At 37.6% G+C, this 23,262-nt stretch overlaps 1 protein-coding gene across 1 annotated transcript in view; it reads right to left on the reverse strand.

Moving 5' to 3' along the window:
* Positions 1-22,899, reverse strand: part of LOC149179744 (uridine 5'-monophosphate synthase / UMP synthase (PYRE-F) (UMPS)) — a 36,503-nt gene extending 13,604 nt beyond the window's left edge. The window contains exons 1-5 of the mRNA XM_089415787.1: positions 21,649-22,899; positions 20,002-20,085; positions 1,949-2,031; positions 1,709-1,796; positions 1,353-1,607 (exon numbers count right to left, since the gene is read on the reverse strand). Of these exons, the coding sequence (XP_089271913.1) occupies positions 1,353-1,607; positions 1,709-1,796; positions 1,949-2,031; positions 20,002-20,085; positions 21,649-22,434 (1,296 nt within the window). The 5' untranslated portion in view covers positions 22,435-22,899. The remainder of the gene's footprint in view (positions 1-1,352; positions 1,608-1,708; positions 1,797-1,948; positions 2,032-20,001; positions 20,086-21,648) is intronic.
* Positions 22,900-23,262: the final 363 nt, after the last annotated feature.

Consider the following 23,262-nt stretch of genomic DNA (forward strand, 5'->3'; position numbering starts at 1 on the left):
ATATCAAATCCTCATCTATTTATACCAAAACGTAGAGGTTGAATAGACACGTCAGCTGGGCTTCTAGAGCCTAAATAAGAGCTGGTCGGCTTGATAATAATTACATAAACAAAATAAATTCATATCTCCATAAATACTTATCGGAATCGGATGATCTTTGGATCAATCCTACACCTCTCGACGAGAAGGATCCAATAAAAATATCAGCTGCCAGAAATAAGCTAACCCACATGGAGTTTGGCCCTAGTTGCCAATTTAACACTCTTGGACTCCGGTTGCTGTTCAGATTCCACACCAACCTATAGAGGATTAGGTATCCAACAATTTGAAAGACACAACAAAGAAGACAAACTTTTTCCCTCTGCAAGTTCATCCTTGATTGTGATGAAATTGATGATCTGCACCATTGGATTACAAAAACACAGCATTTTGGTGCAAGGTTTTGCCAAAGAATGGACCATTTAATCGCATCTTGCCAAAAATTGATTCAGAAAGAATAAAACAAAATTAAGCTTCAGTGCAATCCCTCTTAGGTGGAAAAATGAAATGCCATGGAAGGAGATGGAGACAGTTTCCAAATAGTCAAGAGAAGAAGAAATAGGTCTAGTTGGGGCAGAAGTCAATCTGATGAGGGGAATTAAAATATTGCATCAGAAATTCTTCAGATGACATAGACAAAGAATAGAAGAAAGACAAAATAGAAAAAAAGCATAATCCTCAACAAGAGCATTTCAAAATCGGAGAAAGAAATCAAGAGAAAATGGTATGACATTAGTTGATATAATGAGACAAGAGACTCCATCTGTCAAATCCTCAATATATAAAAAAGCATACCAAAAAATGCAACCAAGGAGCAGAGATACCAATGAGGTGTAGACTAGTTGGTTTGTATGGGGTTTAGTCCCCATCACGTCTCAGGTTCAAATCAGGGTGGGAGCCAACTGTGGGATATAAAAACTGTCCCATGGAGTATTTTCTTCCCACAAACATAGTTGAGGCAGCTTGTAAATTTGCAGCTTATAATATAATATAAATTTTGTTTGTGTTATAAAAATCAATAACGACAACAACATGAGAAATAGTTCATCTGACATATTGCGTCGTATATCTTTCAAGTCAAGCTGTACAATTTAATCCAAACAAAATCAACAAGTAACAATGTTCAAATTTTAAAAAAGAAGATCAATAGAGGAAGAACTCGATGCTAATTTTACAATAAAAACAAAAATATGAAATGTAGAACAAACAACCAAAAATATGCCATTATACAATGATATAATCCTATACCTGTAAAACAGAACCCAACCTGACACATCTGGAAAGTCAAAATGAAGCAAGGAAAGAAGACTTACTGAATTAGGAGTGTTGTACTGCTGACCCAGAGCATCTCCTCCACTGCTCAACTGTACTCCTGGAGTCATGTGTATCAATGCAGGGTTTCCTGGTCCCTCTGGCCAAGCTGCTGGATTAACAGATATGAACCCAATTACAAAGTCAGGATGGTCAGAGGCAATCTTTACTGCAGCAGATGTATATTCACCCTTGGCAAGATTTCCAGCAGAGCTCATTTCTGCAAGTAGCAGTAGACCCCTTCCATGTGGCAAGCCCTTGACAATGTCAACACTCAAGTCAATTCTAAAATACCAATGCCTTAGCCTTTTAAAAGCACGATGCTAAAGATGTGTGAAATAGAAATCAAAAACTTTACCTTCAGTTTCAACCCTTCCACTATGCCAGGACCCGGAATGACATGTGCATTTACAACATCTGCCCACTCTACAATTTTGAAAATTCCTCTGCACAGATTGAAACCATTTTAATATTTTCCCAGTGTAACAGAGAATTGTCCACTCCAGCCAAGTCTCCAAGAAATCCTAGCCAACCTTAGGTATGACCCACGAAAAAAACATGTTAATTATAATGTGTATCAAACATAACTATTACTTACCCTTCGTATTGCATGGTCACTGTATTTCCAATGTCAGCAAACTTCCTATCTTCAAAAATTAAGAAATCGTGCTTGTCTGCAATCTTCATTTATAAAAACTTCAGTCAGATAGTGTGCCAAAACACAAATATCCATTTGGATAGCAGTTTGTTTTACAAAATCATTTATTTTCTGTGAATTGCTAAGAAAAAGAAAATCATTTATTAGTGTTTCTAGGGTTTGGCTCAACACTCATTTAGTATACTCCCAGGTGGTTAAGACCCACCTAATCATTATGTGGGCCCATAACACATCTTAGAAAGGGTGCCCTACCTCTAGGTTGAATATAAATACACACTCAAGACTCGTTTGTAACATCAACATGAGCTATTGCTCTCTTATACAAGTGACTTATGTATTTACTATTTAGCCTATGGGCAGCATATCTAGCATTGCACTCTCTTTCAAGTATTGTTGCCAAGTGTTCTTGAATGATAACTCTCTAAAAGCACACTTGCTGGTTTCTTCTATTGCGCACCAGAGAAGATGTATTTTTTGCCCTAGTGCTGGTTTATCATCCCTCTGTGCAAAATTACAGTTTGTCAGTTGGTTCATTCAATTCTCTCTCTCTTAGGGATCTCAACATGATCTCAGAGCAGGTGTGAATCTCAGCTCTGTCCTCCTGGGATTTTTAGGGTTTTTCTAGGGCATAAACCCATTTAAAAGACGGGACTCTTTAAAAGGTTTTTCTAGGGTTTAACGCTCTTCTAAGGTCAGTGTGCTCCTCATCGTTTATTTTTACAGCTGAAGTATATTGTAGATTTTTCAGAAAAGGCTGATTTATGGTGTTTTAGTCCAGAAAAGGCTGATTTATGGTGTTTTAGTCCAGAAAAGGCTGTTTTAATGATGAGTTTTAGGGAACAGGTTGTTTTATGGTGATTTTTCTGGAAGAAGCTGATTTTAGAGTGTACTTTTAATTTTTCAAGGAAAACCAAGCAGTTTTCATTGGCTGGTGTAGACCTGTTAAATTTCCAATAGCAGCCCAGATTTATTTATACCTCAACAATTTTTATTCCCAGAAAATTATTAAATAAAATTCTGAATTGCTGGAAAATAAAATCACTAGTATTTAACTTCTGAAAAATAATTTGCAGTAGAAAAATAAAATTAGAGAGATCAATCACATCACAACAGTAAGTATACACCCATAACAATTTTCCTTCATTTAAATTTTTGGGAAAATCTGGGCCTAGACCCACAGAAAATGCAGTACTGGAACCTGTAACTTGACCCCACCACTGGGAAAATCAGCCCAAGGAATTCCGCCTACCAGAAAATCAACTTCCTGAAGAAAATGGCCCTGTAAAAACTCGGCCCCCCGGCACCAGCAAATCAGCCCTCTCTTTTCCTCCCCGTACAACCCTTGTGCACTCAAGGAAATCGGCCTCCTAGAATTACACCCGAAATTTCCCTGCACTCTTCCTCCCTTCTCTTCATCTAGCTGAGCCTCTCACTCTGGATAAAATTCCTTCCTCCCCTTAATCGCACTCAATGTTGTGTAGCTGTGTTGTGTCTTCACCTCTCCATTATGCTTCTTTTATAACTCCATTAAGCCAAATCCCTAACCCTAATCTCCTAAGTGATTGACTACCGATATTAGATCTCGCCTCATTTGAGATTAACAGTTGAGATCATATCTAAGTCACTTAAATAATTTTATCATTTATTCTTAGTAGTTTGGCTTAATAGTCTACAATAATTAATTGACTTTAATTATTGTACTTTTCCTAAGTTAGACATATAAAAGAAGTCATCAATCACCTACTCCACCAAGCAAGCACCTAAAGTCGCAATCAATCATCTTCTACACGCTAAGGCACCAAGCTCATGTACAAGACCTTCCAAAGCTACAAAGAACTTCAACAAGACCACCTTATTTACGATTTGTTATGACCCTGTTTTATAAACTTATTTGGAGAGCTTGTCAAGGATTGAAGTGCCTTGCAATAGGGTTTTCTGCCAATTTATTTCAGGAATTTTTCAGTAACAAATTTGAGACGTTTGGCTGGTGGCAACACTGATATTTTGTAATGGTGGAACCAAGGTTTCAGACCATCTTCTTTACTTATTTTACAGTGGCTGATCCAAGACTACTGACTGGTGGCATCACCGAGTTTCCATGACTGCAGAACCAGGGTTTCTGATCATCTTCTCTACGGCTGAACCAAAGATTGTGGCTAAAAACATTGCCCTAAGGATTACAGATCTAAGATTTTGGATTCTTTCTCTGTATTTAAAGTTTCCCAGAAGGGCTCACCAAGAACTTGATCCAGAGAATTTATTGGCATGGAATTCTTAGGTTCATCCATTTCTTTCCCGGCATTTTTTCTGGGTTTATCAGCATATCTAAGAGATTAACTAGTAGCATCTTCAAGTTTTTGTGATTGAAAAACCAAATTTTCACACCATCTGTTTTCTACGGTTTAAAACTCTTCTTCAGATTCCTTGGGTCCTTTCAGTGAATCCTTTGAAGGGTGTACAAATATTTCCTCTATATTGTTCTCACTTCTTAGCCCTCATGGAATCTCTTTATGGTGCACATTTGATGGCATACCTTACATATTGGGCCTTACTGATTTCAGCATGTGATGATATCTTTGACACGACCAAATTTGGAGATGTTCTTTTGTCCCAGGAGTTGGTGATTTATAGTGGACACTTCCATTTATTGTGATACTGGGAATGCTTTTCACTTTTTGGAGTTGGTTTCATAATGCCATTTATATGACTATGAGCACTTGTTTCCAAGGGAAAGCTAAGTGCTTTCTGACCTTCTTTGAAGCAACTTTTACTCTTATGTCTACAGGATGTCCCGTCATTTTTTATGAATGATTATCAGTTCTAAGGCTTCAGCATATCTCAATGAATGGATCTCTTCTTTCTAGATTATGACGTTGGTCCTATTTGAATGTACTATTTCAGCAGCTTCATTTTCTGGGACAGCATATGCCACCCTTCGTACCTTCAGCTGACCGTCATGCCTTAATGGATCCTTCTTCTATACCTCTATCAAAGGCCACCCTCACCAGGCTGTGCAACTATGTTAGTGTGGAAGATATGGAATTAAGGGGGGTTATATCTTCACTATACGGCCCATGTTCAGTATTACAGGTGAGAGTTATGAAGTAATACCTAATCTCCAAGGCCTCTTGTTTAGATTAAAGGGAAGTATGTTGTGAATAGGGCCAACCCTATTTTAAGTTCAGTATGCATACACTCAAATTTGTATCTCGACCATAGTCAACCCTATATTCAAGTTAGGTATCCACACACCCACTCTCGATTATATTTAAGCTGCTGTCTCTCCTGGTTGTATTTGACTTGGGTATCCATAAACCTACTCTTCGATTGTATTCGAGCTCTCTCTATTCTATTCAAGCTCTGTCATGTATATTCAAGTTGTGTATACATAAACCCACTCTCAAACTGTATTTGAATTGGGTATCCACAAACCCACTATCAAATTATATTTGAACTCTTTAAGTGGTATTCAAGCTCTCTTAAGTGTAATAGAGTTGGGCATCCAAAAACCCACTCTTGACTGTATTCAAGCTTTGTCAGCTATATTCAAGCTCTCTTAGATGTATTTAAGTAGGGCATATATAAACCCACTCTCTTTTGTATTTCTCCCAAGGCTGACCCAATATTGAGTTGGGTCTCTATATACCCACTCCCCCATCTGTATTTCATCATTCTCCAAGGCCTCCAAGTCAACACAAAAGGGAATGTTGAAATGATCATCTAATATTCACATACGGCCATGGCTAGCCCCACTTTGTAATCATTATTGTTGTGTATTAGTGTGTCCCTACTCTCTAGGGTTTGGCTTAGAGCCAACCTAGTCTTTGGCTCAGCTCCGACCTAGTCAACACTCAATTATTATATTCCTAAGTGGCTAAGACTGACCTAGTCGTTATTTGGGTCCATAATCCCTCACGGGGTGGACACCCTATCTCTTGAGTTGTATATAGAATACATACTCAAGACTCATTTGTAACATCATCTTGATTTATTGCTCTCTTATACAAGCAACTCATTCTTTTAGCCTATGGGCATCATATCTAGCATTGCAGTGTGCACTCTCTTTCATGGTGTAATCTAATGTTCAAGGGTTTTCTCTCAAGTGTTCTGCTCTAGTGTTGTTGGGTGATTTCTCTCTAAAGGCACAATCATTGGTTTCTTCTACTATGCACTAGTGCAGATTTATCTTTTGCCCTAGCACTCACTTATCATCTTTTTCCATGAATTTAAGTTTTGTAGTTAGTTCCATTCAACTATTTCTCTCTCTTATGGATCTCAACAGAAGGAATGCCCAAAAGACATGTGTGCACTATGCACAAATGTAGACTTCCCACCCCAGATTAAGGCTTCTTACTCCAACAGAAGTCTTAATAAAGTAGAGCCGAAGGTATCCAAAAGAAGTCGAAGAAATTGTTGTTTATTGTATGGGTAAAGCCTCTCTAGGAGCCGAAGAAAAATATGTATTAGGGTTTTGGTGGTAGGGCTACTAGCCTACAAGATAAGGCCGAGGACCAAGGTAGCCGAGATCAAAAGGAAGAAGAAGAAGTCGAGGACCAAAAGATCAAGGAAGTCAAGAGCTAGAAGGAGAAAAGCATATGGAAGCCGAGAAAGGTAAGAGGTAAAGCATCAAGAAGGCTAGTGACAAGGGTCTTGAGAGGACACTAAAGTAAAGGGTCTTTTTCATGGTCTTGGTATTCATCAATTGAAGATCTATAAGAAGAATTTCAGATTGGGTCTTCCTCTTAAAGAGTGATAGGTTTTGACCCTAGTTGACATGCCTACATACTGTGTCTCTTGTCTTCTATTGTTTATTTGGTAATTGTCTTGATGAAAAGAACACATTAATAATATAAGTTTATAGCGAAGAGAAGATCATAAGAACACATTAATAATATAAGTTTATAATGAAGAGAAGATCATAACTCAAGAAGTAAAAGTATATCACAAGTAATTATCAAGAAGAGAAATCTCCTAATCATCAATGCCCTAGATTTCTCAACATGAAATCAGAGCTAAGGTGTTGAATTCAAGAAAGGGCATTCAAGCAAGAAGACACACGAGAATCAAGCTTCAAAGAAGGATCAATACAAGTCAAAGAACACCAAGGAAGAAATCAAGATCTTCATCAGACCAAAACCCTAGAAGCACTTTTGAGATCATCACTCACACAACCAAAGAAGTGGAAGCTCTTCAAAACTCAGGAAGGCTAGATCGAAAGGCAATCTTCTCTTTATTGAAGCAAGGATCTCATTTGGAAGAAGATCATCCTAAAGAAGGCAGTCTTCCTTCGTCGAAATAAGAACCTTCTTAAAAGGATCATATGAAGCATCAAGTTTGTCAACATTATCAAGTTGAAGATTTTATCTTCACAAGTAAGTACCTTTTTCTTATAATCTAATGTAGTAAAAATGACTTCATGTTTCAAGGAGAACCATAAGTTGGTTGGGATATCAAACTTCCTTGAATGGAAAAGAAGGATAGACATAGTCTTCGAAGTAAATGAAGTCATTGATCATGTCCATGGAAAGGTATCCAAGCCATCCAAAGAACAAGCATTATTTGAATACATGGAAAGGGATCTAAAGGCTCAAAAGATTCTTAAGGAATCTATCAAAGATCCTCTCATTCCCTATGTAGCCGAGCTGGAGACATCAAAAGAGATATATGATGAGCTGGTAGAACTTTTCTCTGAGAGTACAATATAAAAGATCATATCACTTAGATCTGATCTATATAAATTGAAGGTATCAAAGGATGAAGGGATATCTTCATGCCTTTCAAAAGCATCTCAAATAAAAACTCAATTGCAAGATCTAGGAGAGATGGTATCTAATAAAGAAATAATCTCTGTTATTCTAAATGCATTGACTAATGAACAAGGTAACCTCATATCTACTAAGGAAGAGGAAGCTATCCATACATCAAATTATGGTCTCTATGCAAGGCAGAGGAAGACAGGTTGAAGAAAGTAAGTGACAAAAGATCAGATGAAAGGGATCAATTAGTGACGAAAAGAAAGGGGAAGTTTGGTAAATTTGGCCCTCAAAAGAAAAGAAAGAACATGGCTAAGGATCAGTGCTATAGATGTCAAGAATATGGGCACTATAGAAGAGATTGTCCTAAAAGGAACAATAACAAGAGAAATAAGGAAGAAGCCCATATTACTGAAGAAGTAGAAGAGCCTGAGACAAAGAAGCCTAAGAAGGAGGAAGTGAAAAATCTCCAATATGACTGAAAGAATCTCCTTCATTAAAAAGGTACTCTTTTGTTGTAGATAGGAAGCATTGTAAATAAGATAGGATGCAACATATTAGAGAATGGCATCATGGTAGAAGCATTAGAAGTAAGAGCTCGCGACATAGATGGATGTCTAGAACAAAACCTATGGAAGTCAACTATGTCAGGTATAGCTCTTGGAAACCTCATTGAAAGCTCAAGTGATAGTTATAGAAGTCATCTGGAGAAAAGGAGTTATCATACATCTGTCAAAAGGTAACATCTGCAGGATAGGATAAGCAAGATCCTCAATATTCTCTTATGGAATCTTCATTGTAAGATTCACTGATCAAGAGGAAAAGTAAGTATCTTTTCAAGAATTCCAATCTTGTGGAATTCATAGAATGATGGGATGATAACATGACAATGAAGCAGATCAAGGGAATCAAATTCCTTCATTCAAAGGAAGTTGTTGTAGGAAGTATGGATGGCCCAAAGCAAGGATGAGGTATGTATGCTCAAACTTAATATTATGGAAGTCATGTCATATGGTTACAAATAACTTGAATCATTGCTCTTAAGAGGCATGATCAAAGAAGGAATCTCCTCCCTCGACCGGATGCTAGAATGCAAGAGTCACATATTTATTAGATGAAATCAACATAATATGTCCTCGTATGGAAGTATGAGGTTTCCTGATTACAATTGAGGAACTCTGAAGCTCCTGGGAATGAAATGTGTAAAGAAAGGAAGGAAGAGATCATGAAGTTATACGACTATGGTAAAGGAAATCAACATCTGAATGACCAAGAAGATTTGACTATGAGATCTCCCAAAAAGATATGAAGACTCTAATGAAAGTCTAGAAAAAGATGGAGACCCTTGACAATACATATTTTTAAGGAGATGTGTCAACATGTATGAAGGATGTTGATGCCTACAAGAAGATGTCATGATGAAAGAACGTAACAAGGTAATTATGATTTAAGTATTCATTTTTATAAACTAGTATCTGGATCGGCTTATGTAGGACTACCGAAAAAAAGAACTATGAATATCTTCCATGAAGAACCTTGTAGAAGGATGCAAGAACCTTCCAGAGAATAAAAAAACAACAAACAAATAAAAACCCTGGTGAAGGTAGCAGAACATGAAGCCAATGCCAGATGAAGACTAATGGATCACTTTCAGATGAAATGAATGATGACATGACTGATGGATGAAGGTGATGGATGGTTTGTGCCCTATGAAGAAGTCCCCAGAAGATGAAGACTCCAAAACAAAGAAGAAATTCATGACATTGAAGAAAGGAGTTCTTCAAGCAGCTGGTTGCCCCATCATCTCCACCTGAGAAGCTGCTGAAGGTCCCTATTTTGAGAGGGAGCCTGGAAAGTTTCTTACTTGGAAGAAACTTGGAAATCCCTGAGCCAAGAGGGAGCTTAGGTACATTCCTTGTGTAGGGATGAGTAAAGTCCTTTATGGAATAGATATGTCCTCCCTAATTGGGAGGGAGAGGTAGACACATCATTACATGGTCTTCACCTGAAAAGACAGAATGAGAGGATTGGGTAATCATGTGGCATCTGATACTCTTTGAGGATGAGATAGGACATCCAATAGAAGAGTAATCGTGGAGGATCGATATTCTTTAAGGGTTGGGGAGTCCAAGATAAGAATAGTCCTCATGGGACATATCCTGAGTAGCCGAGTAGGGTATGTTCCGAGAGAGACAATGATGAGAGTGTTTATAAATCATTTGGTCTTGCCAACATTGAGCTCAGATCTTGTGGAGAGATAGAGTTGTTAGTCAAAGCCTTGCTATGTACCAATGATGGTTAATATGATGCTAAACAAATGGGTTACCAATCTTATTCTTCTTATGAGAAATTCTTCAGATTGAGAATGACCAAGTACCATTATGAATACCTCCCTAGTTAAGAGAGAGTGTTGAAAAATGTAACTAGGTTCGGGCTTCATAATGACATGTAATTGCGATTTTATGTAAAGAGATGTAAAGAAGAAAAATAAAATATTGTAATGCTTGCATCATGGGTTTCATGAGCAAGAGATTTTATTTTTGAGTCAAGGCTCCCATTGAGAGCCTTTAGGAATTTTGTCATTTAGAATAAAAGAGTCATTGTCATGTAATGAAGTCATGTTACACATTGTAAAAAATCACACTTGTTTATGTAAAGTAATCCTCTAAGACCTTGTCACTAGCCCTCTCCAAGTCGACCTACAACAAATGAAGAATCTAGAAGATGAAATTGGAGATCATGTCGGTGTAAGGATCATGAACAACCTTGTATATATACCCATACTCGGCCTCATTTGAAAGGCATGAATTCGCTCGAGCAAGAAGTGTGAGATAACCTCCAGATGAAGTCTCCGTATCAACGAAGCAAGAAGGAAGAAGAACAAAGATATTCCAGTTTCAGTTTTGAGTTAGTTTGTCCTCCCACGTGTGAAGAAAGTAGAGCCGAAGGTATCCAAAAGAAGTCGAAGTAACTGTATGGGTATAAAGCCTATCTAGAAGGAGCTGAAGAAAAATATATATTAGGGTTTTGGTGGTAGTGCTACTAGCCTACAAGAGAAGGCTGAGGACCAAGGTAGTCGAGATCAAAAGGAAGAAGAAGAAGATGAGGACCAGAAGATCAAGGAAGCCGAGAGCTAGAGGGAGAAAAGTAGAAGGGAGTCGAGAAAGGGAAGAGGTAAAGCATCAAGAAGGCTAGTGACAAGGGTCTTGAGAGGGCACTAAAGTCAAGGGTCTTTGTCATGGTCTTGGTATTCATCAATTGAAGATCTATAAGAAGAATTTCGGATTGGGTTTTCCTCTCAGAGAGTGAGAGGTTTTGGCCCTGGCTGACAAGCCTACATACTGTGTCTCTTGTCTTCTATTGTTCATTTGGTAATTGTCTTGATGAAAAGAACACATTAATAATATAACGAAGAGAAGATCATAACTCAAGAAGTAAAAGTATATCACAAGCAATTATCAAGAAGAGAAATCTCCTAATCATCAATACCCTATATTTCTCAACATGAAGCTGCAAATCCGAAATTTTGTAGCTGGCGTCTGAAATTTTGAATTTGAAGCAGTTCTGGAAGGGTTTGTCCCTGGTTGGCTCGGTGTGACTTTGACCTAACTGGAAAGTCATCTTGAAGGGCTGACTCGCTGCTGGGAGGAGGTTGTGATCTAGGGTTTTGGGTCTTGTTGGTTTCATTTGAAGCAGATTCTATAAGAAGAGAAGAGATTTTTTGGGTCTTCCCCTTGGAGGGGTTTTGCCTTGGCTTGGAGCCTCATATTTGTGTTCATTGTCTTTACTATTTTGATCTTGATATTCGTTTGATGAAAAGATGTAATAACAACACACAAAAAGATAATTAAAGTTCACGGGCAAGTATTAAGGAATAAGGAAAATATGAATTAATCGTTGCCACTTTGCATTTTCCAACATGGTATCAGAGCTAAGGTGAACAAGAGAAGGCAACTGAAAAGATCATCTAGTGGACACAAAGGAGGGTTTGTTTAAGAAATTAGGGTTTCTGCAGCAGTTACAAGATCGAAGGTGCAAATCAAAGTTGCAAGGTCGAAACTAAGGATCGAAGGTGTAGCTGATATCTAACCTACTTGGAAGGGCATCTTTCTAAGACATCATTGAAGTCTCTTTGAAGATCTTGAAAGCCTCAAGATAGTTGGAGACATCATCAGAGAAGGGAAGATTCCTGATTGACAAGTAAGTATCATATTGTTGCTCTATGTCTGAATCTAAATGTCCAAGAAGAAGCAAGACATGTCCAAGGTGCAATGCTTTGGATGCTATGAATTGGGACACTTTAAGAGGGATAACAAGTAGAACAACAAAAGAAAGGAAAGAAGCAAAGCTCACACAGCTGAGGAGATGGGAGAACCTGAGAAGAAGCCAAAGAAAGAAGATGTCAAAGATCTTTACTATTGAAGAAGGCATCCTCCCTGTTAGGTTCTTTAGGAAGATGGTCTTTCCTTTAGAATAGCATGCATTGTTGTTTGCTCTAAGAGAATCTTGGTTTTGTAAATACATAGCATCATAGATAGAAGCATGTGATAGTAGCATATTTAGAGTCTACTTGATTGAGTTGCTTTGTAGGAGTCATCTAGTCTTTCAAGATTGAGATGGTTGGACCATTTTGCATATTAGTGTTCATCCAGGCATTCTAACATAATGTTAGAGGTAGTCATTTTGCTAAAATGGATCATTATGATCCTGGAAGAACCATCATTTTTAGAAGGTTCTTGGAAAAAGCATTTTGACAAGGATTAGTATACATTCCATATAGTATGGAAACAATACTCTTAAGGGATGAAGGAATGCAATTGGTCAAGTTGCAGGCTCATTATAGGACATATAGCTAGATGATGGAATAAGAGCATAGGAATGCATATTGAAAGTAACTCTTGGATAAGATTCATATGTATAGAATCTTGAAATATGCTTAATATGATTATGTGATGTCTAAAGGAAGAATTTGACTTACTCAAGGATATATAAAGAATTAATCCTTTCTCTAGATTATGTATATACAATATAGTCTCTAGAAGAAAACTAAAACTTGGTAATCAAGTTCGATCCTTTGGCACTTTGTTGCATTAAGGAAGATTTGTATGGAGATGGACCATGAAGGTGTTGATGTTGTGATGACAAAGTCATCATGATGAGGTAAGTCTAATATTTTTGTTATTGGTTAGCCGGTTAACATGTTTTTTTTCCTACCTGGAAGGATGTTGCAGAAATCCATGATGATAGTTGTGGCAAGTTCAACTATATGGATTGAAGATATGGTCCTGGCAATTATGAAGACAAGATGTTTCCATCTTGGGATTAAAAGGTAGCAGTGCGAGAAGATAACCTGAAGGTCAAATTCGTACAATAACAAGGAGATCACTTTCATGAGGAAGCTATGATCAACTTGAAGATTGGAAAGGCTCAATATAATGCCTTTATTGTTGATGACGAGATGAAAGTGATGTGCAAGATTGATGACCTAGATCCTGTCACAAGATTGAAGAAAGAAGATGGCTCCATGATACCTCAGAAGGAAGCAAGCTCGATATAATGAGATGTGAAGGAAAGAGGGAACCATAGACTGAAAAAAGAAGATGGCTCCACGATACCTCGGAAGGAAGCAAGCTCGATATAATGAGATGTGAAGGAAAGAGAGAGCCATACAACTATGAAGAACATGTAGTTGATTCTCTTATGAAGACAAGTTATAAGGCTTGTGGTGTTGACTTCCCAAATAGAAAGGAAGTTTAGAATCTCCTCTAGATTTGAGAGGGAGTAAAGGAGTCTCCTTGAATAGGAGCAAGGATCTATTCCCTGGTCAAGAGGGAATAGGGATATCCTCTCTAGGTGAGAGGGAGTGATGTTGGACATCACATGTGCATTCTCTTCTTCATGTGTCAAGCAATTGACCAGGACTAATAGTCGTAAGTCTAAGTGAAGGCCTTGAAGAGAGGATGGTGGAGGATTGGGTAAGCATTTAAGACTGGTACTCCTTGAGGATTGGGAATCCAAGATAGGGAAGTGGTCTCGTGGACTGACACTCTTTGAGGATTGGACAGGATATCCAAGACAAGAGTGGTCGAAGAGGACCGATATTCTTTAAGGATTGGGAATCCAAGACAAGAATAGTCCTAAAAGGACATACCTTGTGAACATCTGGATGGGGTATGTGCCTTGAGAGGTAGTGTGGTATCCATGTAAAGCCTCCCAGCATTGTGCTCTAATCTTATGGAAAGATAGAGCTTGTTAGTCAAGAACTTGATAATGTTGACAATGTTGGTTAAAATGAAGTGATGATGATGCTTAAAAGATGGCTTACCAATCCAACACTTCTTATGAGAACTCTTCAGTTTAAGAAGGATGTTGTCTTAGTGATACAATTATGAATACCTCCCTAGTTAAAAGGGAGTGTTGGAAATGTAACTAGTTTCAGTCTTCATAATTGTTATTGTACTCATTTCAATATGTATCTTATGTAACAAACAAAAGAAGAAAAGAAAAAAGTTATTATTTTAGAGCATGGGTTTCACACTCTTTATTGATGGTCTTCTAGGTAAAAGCATTTTCTTCATGCTTCTAGGGTTTGTTAGGTCATAGGATTTATTGTCATGAGTCAAGAGAGTCAACATCATGTTTATAAGACCCTTTCGGGCAAGATGTATCTTGTAAAAAGAATTTATTTTGAGTCTAGAAAGCCCTAGAAGCCTCCTAGTCCAAGTCGGCCCTGGCAGAGACAAGTCAGCCCAAAGAGGGGTATTCAACCCACACATAAAGGTATAAATAGAAGCAGTTCAACCTCATTCACTCACCAATTCGATCTGCAATCAAGGAAGTTCGATCTCAAGTGTGAAGTTGAGGAAGAAGGACAAGAAAGGCAAGGAAGAAGAGAGCAGTAACTGGAAGAGAAGAAAATTGAAGTTTTGCCCTAGTTTTCTCTCACACGTGCGAAGTTGCAGAGTTGTTGCAAGGGTCGAAGTTGCAGGGGCCAAGATTTCTAAAGCAGTAAAGCTACATATTCGAAATTTTGTAGATGGGGACCAAAATTCTAAATTTGAAGCAGTTCTGGAAGGGTTTGTCTTTGGTTGACTTGGTGTGACTTTGACCTAATTGGAAAGTCATCTTGAAGGGTTGACTTGGTGCTAGGAGGAGGTTGTGATCTAGGGTTTTGGGTCTTGTTGGTCTCATTTGAAGCAGATTCTATAAGAAGAGAAGAGATTTTCTGGGTTTTCCCCTTGGAGGGGTTTTTCCCTAGCTTGGAGCCTAATATTTGTGTCCATTGTCTTTACTGTTTTGATCTTGATATTTGTTTGATGAAAAGATCTAATAACAAAACACAAGAAGATAATTAAAGTTCACAAGCAAGTATTAAGGAATAAGGAAAATATGAATTAATAGTTGCCACTTTGCATTTTCCAACACATAGGAGCATTGAAAGAGACCTAAGGGCCAACCCATAGGAGGTGATTTTAGAAGGCTTCTACTCACATCTTGGCACCAAGAAGCCTCAACGTTAGGCCTAGAAGGGCTCACGCATGGATGATGTTATCAATTTCTCTCCTACGACTCACAGGTGTGGGCAAGAGTTGATTTTTATCACTGGATACTAGGTCGGCTTGTCACCTAGCTAGTGGTTGTAGCATTATTTTATTATTTTGAGGGGCATTAAGCTAAATTAGGCATTCAAACTCCTCATATAAGTAGAGGAGAGATTCATTGCAGCAAATCATCATCACAACTTATGTAATTCGGCCTCTTGAGATAATTCGGCCTTTCTTTTCTTATGGAGAATTTAGATCTATGAATGCATTTTGACATTTCACGTTGATTTGCTTTTCTTGGAGCTACTCTTTGGATCAAATGGATGCATTCTCTTTGCATGTTATCTTGTAAGTGTACCTATTGTTGAATATCTATTTTCTATGTCTACTGTATGAAATATGTTGAACCTAGGGTTTGATATTGTGCCCTAACTTGTTGAAAAATTATTGAATGCTATCTAGATATCACTATTGCATGCATTACTCATGAATAACATGTGAATAAATATCCTAGTGGTGATCTTTTACTAGCTCTCCCATGAAAATTCCATTATCCATTACATAGATAATTGCTTGAGTTTTGGTGCTAGGGCATCAAGATTTCAGCCTCTTTAGAAACTTTTTGGTTTTCCTATCAAATCTTTGACTCCATACTCCCAAGGAAAAAGGGACTGGTCCATTTTGTCTATGATCAAACACATCTCTTACCTCTAAATTCTTCTCTCTTTAATTCGGCCCCTTTAAGGCTAAGCTTACTAACTAGGGCTTGGTGTGAATCCCTAGGCAAGGCATATTTTTGGCATTGAAGAGCCTAAACATCAAGAGGGGTGTATATTTGCCACAAAATCTCTTTTTTTGATGGGCATCCACTTCAATATTGTCCATAAATTTCTTTGCCCTAGGAGAAACACTAGTCTAGTCTTGCTTCAACTTAGAGCCTTGTTTGAGGGTTTCATGTGCCTTGATCTTGTTCATGTACCTTGTTGGAAACCCTTTCTCCTTGCCTTGATCTCTGGCCATCCCCATACCCAACATATCAATCAAGCTCGTAGGTTTTCTGCCTCATCTAATAGGGCCTCTATCAAGAAACTGAATTGCCTCCTATTGAAGCCTTGAGCTTAAATTGTGCCTTTTTTGACGAAATCTTCCTTAAGTCACCTTGTACCCTAACCCTAGACTATTTATTTAGTGACCTTCTCACATACCGAGACTCCTCCCATAGGTGAAAATCCGTAAAGAGCAACAAGTTTTGGCTGTGGTAACAATGGGCCATCAACCCATTGTTGTCACTTGGTCTAGTGTTAGCCTTGTAGGGTGCACCTCTCCAAGACCTGCTAAATTTTGCGACAATGGTCCTTAATTTCAATATCACTTGATGAAAACTCAAATTCATACAATTTCTAAGCATGTTCTATTACAAAATCTAAATTAGCCATCTTCAAATTTGTTAATTTATTTTGTAGCAATAAAACTCCAAGTTCATACGAGTTTCATACAAAATTTTAACTTCTACTATACTTCAATAGCATTACTACGACCTCGAATATAAAGAAGAATGTCATCCTCAAGAGCAAAAGTTAAAAGTTAGAAGAATCAATGCATTTGTATTTTTCTTGTTGTTGTCATTAGCCATGGCATCTAGTTTTGGAGTTGCCCCCAAATGACTATTTTCGAAATACTGTGATAAGAAAGAATAAGCTCCATCTTTTTCTTCCATGCCAAGTAATTCTTCCCATTCAACTCGTCGATCATGTTTGCTACTTAATTTCATTTATCTACTCTTTTGATTCCTACTTTTATTTTAGCTTTAGGTCTAGACTAGGTCAAAGATGACTTTAAGTACTCCCTTGCTCCATCTAGACTTGTTGTAGATTCCATACATATTTATAACTGAGATTGCTAAGCATCAATAATTTCTTAGTTTTCTCCTCCCATTACCATCGCCATTTCAAAAAGCATTAAACTATGACCATTAATTTGAGGATTTAAAACAAAGTTTTTAGAGACTTCAAGTGAAGTGATATTCTTTAAAAACGGAATTGCAAATGTTGCATAAGGAGATGGTGGTGCAAGGTTTTAAGGAGGATTGCTAAGCTTAGTTTCTACTTGAGCTTTATTACTTGACTTGCTTCTTTGAACCATGGATTTTAGGGGTTAACTAAGTTGCTAAAAAATTTAATGATGTCATCTTCTTCACAAATACGACTGCAAACTTGGCACAAGGTAATGAAAGCAACAACTTTTGAGGATCATAAAGCATATTATTTCTTCAAGTTTTACTTTCCCAACTTTCCCCCTAACGATATACTACAAAAATGAATTCCTAGAACAATTGCTAGAGAAAAAATATAAATGCAATTGTATGCTCTACAAAAAATGAAGCATTAGTTAAGGTTCAAAACACTAATGTACGGCAATTGGACTAAAGAATGGACTTGGTGTATGTTGGGGATGTGAACCTTGTCCAACAATAATGGAATTCCTTACCTTTCTATTTTTCTAGCCCAAATTCTTTACCAGTTACATGCTTTTAGTTCCATTCTAGATGATTCCTAAAACAAGTGTTTAAAGGAGATACAAAGTGCTTCGACCTATGTCACAGTGTATATTCCTCTTTATTGTGAACACAAATAAGGTGTAGGTAAACTTTACGCTCTTAGCAAATTAAGAGAATTTGATCTAAATGGTGAAAGTCATTGCCTGCACTCTGAAAGAAGGCAAATCCAAGTCTCATGGCATCATCATTAACAACACCCCTACCAAGAAGACATTAACACTTAAGAAAAAGGACCCCCTACCACTACTAACCTCCTATGTTTGGGCTTTATTGTTGCTTCCATATAGTAAGGAAAAAAATTGAGACCAAATAGTGTCTCCTTCTATCCCTATCTAATACAAAAAGACTACAAATACAAATTTCCTTATATGTAAAACACCTAGAGATTAATTCAAAAAACTCTAACAAACCAATGAACACTCTTCGATACAACAACTATATGAATTTGACTAATATATGATTGTTAAAGGGAAGAGCATAGCTACCAGAAAATGAATTTCATTGATAAAAATCATTAAAGGGGGGCGAGAATAGCAACATCAAAATATCCAATAATGGGTAAGATTAACACAAGAAAGCTCATATTTCTATCATTATTACAACAAAGCAAACAAGGGCAAGTAATGCAGATTTAGCCAAATGCCAGTTATAGTACTCAGCAACACTGGTGAGTAAAGCAATACCCAAGTAGAACAATGCTTCAAACAAACCATGTTATGAGTAGCATTAAGCATTGATGGTATAAGGTAAGATAAGAAAACTATATTAAAATTCAAGGAATGACCAAAAATCTAGATCAATGGGACTAGAGAAAAGAATTACAATCACCAATAAGAAACTGCAAGAGTGTGCATGGCTACTCCAAAAGCACAAAGAAAGCTAAGCTAACAAATACATGATCATGCATGAAAAAGCATGACCATATAATGTCAAAAAGAAAGAGAGAGAGATAAAGAAGAGCGGGGGCTAGATATAATAACAAGGCTCTAGTTCAATATCAACATCATGGATGGGAATACGAGTACAAGCAAAGGGAGGTGAAGGGCCATCCTTATCTCCATCAATCTTCGAGAAGGCGTCAACATGAAACCTAACTATGTCATCTAAAGAATTCAAAAGAGGACACAAGGGAGTTGGGCTTTGAGATCTTGGGCGAATGCTAGCCAACCATTGATAATCCCCTAATGCTCAAGGTCATCTACAAAATCTGGTAATGGAAAGTAGATGGTCAAAAATCTATGTGAGGTGAGTCCATCTCATATGTCTCGTAGAGATAGGATGTATGTCAATGCAATGTGACCTTAGTCATGAATTGTACCGTGAGCAAAGCCTCTATGAAGTGCTAGTGGGAACCAAAATGTTGGTTGTAGGTCAATTGGAGATGTGTTTCAAACCAATCTAAAGGTTGATTTCACATAGGCCTTTACATGTTACTTAAGATCACCAATGATCAATAATGAGAGCAAGAAAGAAGAAAGTAATCTAACAAGGTTTGTTCTTGGTGGATCTTGTGGAGTTTGCCTCCTAGGATCTAGTACTTCCTTCAAAAATAGAGCTTAGCACCTCTGGTTCAGGTACCTAAAAAAGTAGCAAGGGATCCTCTTGACTCTCTATAGAGACTCAGACAATGGAACCTTCCCCTCATCTCATAGTGTACTAGGCACATGAAGATAAGGCAGTCCTCTGTCTTCATGTCCTATAGGTTACAAACCTAATAAATCCTTTTATAGCTCATAAAGTAGTGGTTTGTCTCAACCAAAAGCCAATCGGAAAAAACTTTGACATGCCCTAAAGGAATCATGAGGCTATGTAACCAATGCTTCCAAGTTCCTAGTATCCTCGAGTCCGATAATAAGGCCATCCTTCCACTGCATGAAGTGCACAAGATAGATAACCATCTTATGGTTGAGGTCCTTCGGAGGGGCAATACGGTGGCCTATATGCACTCTCTATAGATGTTTGTATAAATATTAGATCCCCACATCTTGTGCTTTTTTGACCAAATTCCATTGTATTCCATGGAACAAGAGTTAAAAAAACATTCCTTTAACGATAATTAGGCCGTGATTTCCAAGGCAATTAAACATTAAATATGAACTGATCAAACTTCTATGCAGGAAATGGGGCAGTAAGAAATACCGCACGAAGCTGAGCACCAAAGCCAGGTGTGAAGTCAGGTAGTATGTCAACATGTGTTTTCAGAAGGCATATCTCAGGCCCAACCTGCAAAATAAAATATTATCAAATGGTATATAAGAAAGAAATCACAAATCACGATTTAGCAAATAAGTATACGAAAGAAAACATGTAAAAAACATTCAAGCTTTAAGGGGAGAAGAAATTTAGGAAATGTAATCCTAGAAGCAAAATTCAAGGAGCGAAAAATGGCCCACGACAGAATGTTGAGCAATGGAAAAAAATTTGATGTCCCAGGAATTAATGTTAGCTTACAAACATGTTAGAAGGAAAGGACTACGGGACAAACTTTAAAGGAGGAGAATAAGGAATAAAACAGTTTTTACCATCAGCATGACCCACGAGTAACAAATCATCAACGAACATGAAACAATATTTGAAGAAAGATCCACAACATTTTCATAGAATCAAATATAATCCACACACCGACACTCAAAAACAAAATGAAAGGATGATGCAAGCAAAAATCAAATAGAAACATCTTTAAAAGGCACCCATGAGCCAATTTATGCAGAGATATTTGAATGATAACCTAGATATCAAAAGCCAACCAGATATATCAGTCCAAAATCACCGGCAATAGCTAATATTAAATATCTACTACGATGTTCAACAACATGAAAATAAAATATTAAATATCTACTAAGATGTTCAACAACATGAAAAGAAAATGTAAATTGTGGAAAGAGATGAGAAATGTCCCTGCTTATAAAAATTAGGCAACACCTATCTCAGAAGAGGAACCAACAAAATTAACAATGGAATGTCACAACAAATTACCAGAATATAAGAGTACAAAACACAAGCCATATATTTCATCACAGAAGGAAGAGGAGGAAGTGTATTAATGAGGAACTAAATCCCACGATATGGACCTGCCACTGCATTAAGATAGTATTGTAGACATCACATGGATAACAACCCACCAGTCAAAGAGGAATTAACTATTGTATGTTACAACAAATGGCCATAATATATGAAGAGGGGGTATTAATGTGCAACAAAATCCCAAACATATGGCTGTGCTACTGCATTGAGATGGTATTCTAAATATCACATGATAACAACCCAAAAATGGATGTGCCACTGCATTAAGATGTCTGATGTATAGATGGATAACAACTCACATATAGATGTGTCACTGCATTAGGAAGAGGGAGTATTAATGTGGAACAAATTCTCGATATATAAATGTGCCAGTGAATTGAGATATCACATGATAACAACCCAACCCAAATATGGATGTGCCACTGCATTAAGATCCATAATGGACGAATAGATAACAACCCACATATGGATATGCCACTGCATTAAGATGTATGCATAGATAACAACCCACATATGAATGATGTGCCACTGCATTAGATAGTATTGTAGACGTCACATAGATAACCAGGAACAAGGCAGAGAAGACCTACAGGGCATCACCCTGAAACTCAAAAGCCAGCTTTCGGATTGGCAAAGGTTTTTTAGCAGGGGTGATGCATTATGAACTACCTAGGTCTCACAATTGTTATGCGTGCGGGATCATTCACAATACGCACTGAACAAAATCACAAAAATGTGTAAGCTTTAAATTAAAAAACATACCGCATCCGCAATGCTGAGAAGCTCTTGGGCTGTGGAAACATCGGCTGCTAGAGATAGATTAGTCTTCTTCCTCTCCATGAGCTCAAACAGCTTCCTGCCTGTTGGGTTCTGAGCAAGAGCGGCCCTCTCACCATAAGAGCTCCTCTTCCTAACACCATTAACAGGGGCAGGAGAAGGGGAAGGGGCAGGCACCTTCGTCTGGTTCTCTGCGATGAACGTCCTGACAGAATCCGCGATCTCTCCAGATAGCTTGCCATGCCTCACGAGCACATCCACCATTTGTGTGAGCTTAAGGGCCGAGTGCAATTGAATGCCATTGCTGACCAAGTTATCTGACCCACCCTGCTCTCTGTCAATCAGAACAACAGCATCACTCACATTGAGGCCGACGGATTTAAGAGGCTCAACTGTCTCCATTACAGAGGCCCCGCTTGTCACCAGATCTTCAATAACCAGGCATGTTTGCCCTGGGCTGAAGACTCCTTCAATGGATTTTCTGGTGCCATAATCCTTGACCTCCTTTCTTCTCATGACCATGGGAACCGAGTGGCCCAGTGAGATGCATGTTGCAATGGGTAGAGCGGTGTAGGGGACTCCACAGATTACCTCAAATTTGAGGGATGAGACCTTGTTCCAGATGGTCTCAGAAACAAGCTTGAGCAGATTTGGGTATGAGACTATAAGCCTCAAATCAATGTATATGGGGGACGATATCCCACTCTTGAGCTTGAAGTTCCCAAATTTCACAGCTTCAACCTTGTGAAGCTCCAGTATCAGTTCTTCCATTGCAATCTACCCTCCAAACCAAGCCAAACAAAAGCAAATATCACAGTTACAAATAACAAATAAGCTTTTGCTTTCCTTTCCTACCACTGCCTGATAACTTGGATCATAAACTCAAGGATGGCTCTGGCTATTGATTATCCTAGCAGAAAAAAGTTGCTAATGTGTATTATGATATGCTTCGTACATCGGAATCGTTCGGTAAGGCCATTTTATAGCCCAAACAACACAGTATAGGAATGCATGATCACTGGTCAAGGGTTTTGGGTTTTAGTGTATGGCATGGTAAAGTAACTTTATGAGTTGTGATAGAGAACCATCCATTACGTGTATGATACTGCTGATCAAACTCCCAAAAGCCACTTATGCCACCGAGCAAGACTCGTTTCTTATGATAAAATAGTCTAAATATGAATTAATACGGGAAGGCAACCTTTGGGGACGGCTGACTGGCCCATGTATCTTGCAGACCACACACCAAAGATCTCATTGCAAACTAAAGGTGGTATCTTTATTTTTAATTTATTTAAATTAAAAAATAATATTATAATAGTAATTTACTTTTAAAATTAGGGTGAAGTTAGAGTTTGAATTGCTGTTAATTTTATATAGATTTAAAATATTTTAGATTAAATTTATGTGAGGTTTAAATTTAAAATAATATTATAATAAGTATTTAATTTTAAAATTAAGTAAATTAGACATCAAAATTGGTATAGGACATTTTTTTTGATGTAGCTATATATATATTTTTTAAGGAGTAGCATATTCATTATAATAATTTCATTATTAAAAACTATTTTTTAATAATAAAATAAAATATTATTGTTT

This window comes from Pinus tabuliformis, chromosome 3_2 (genome assembly GCF_031772625.1).
Source record: "Pinus tabuliformis cultivar Carrire ecotype Pingquan chromosome 3_2, CPIR1, whole genome shotgun sequence".
In the NCBI taxonomy this organism is placed as follows: domain Eukaryota; kingdom Viridiplantae; phylum Streptophyta; class Pinopsida; order Pinales; family Pinaceae; genus Pinus; species Pinus tabuliformis.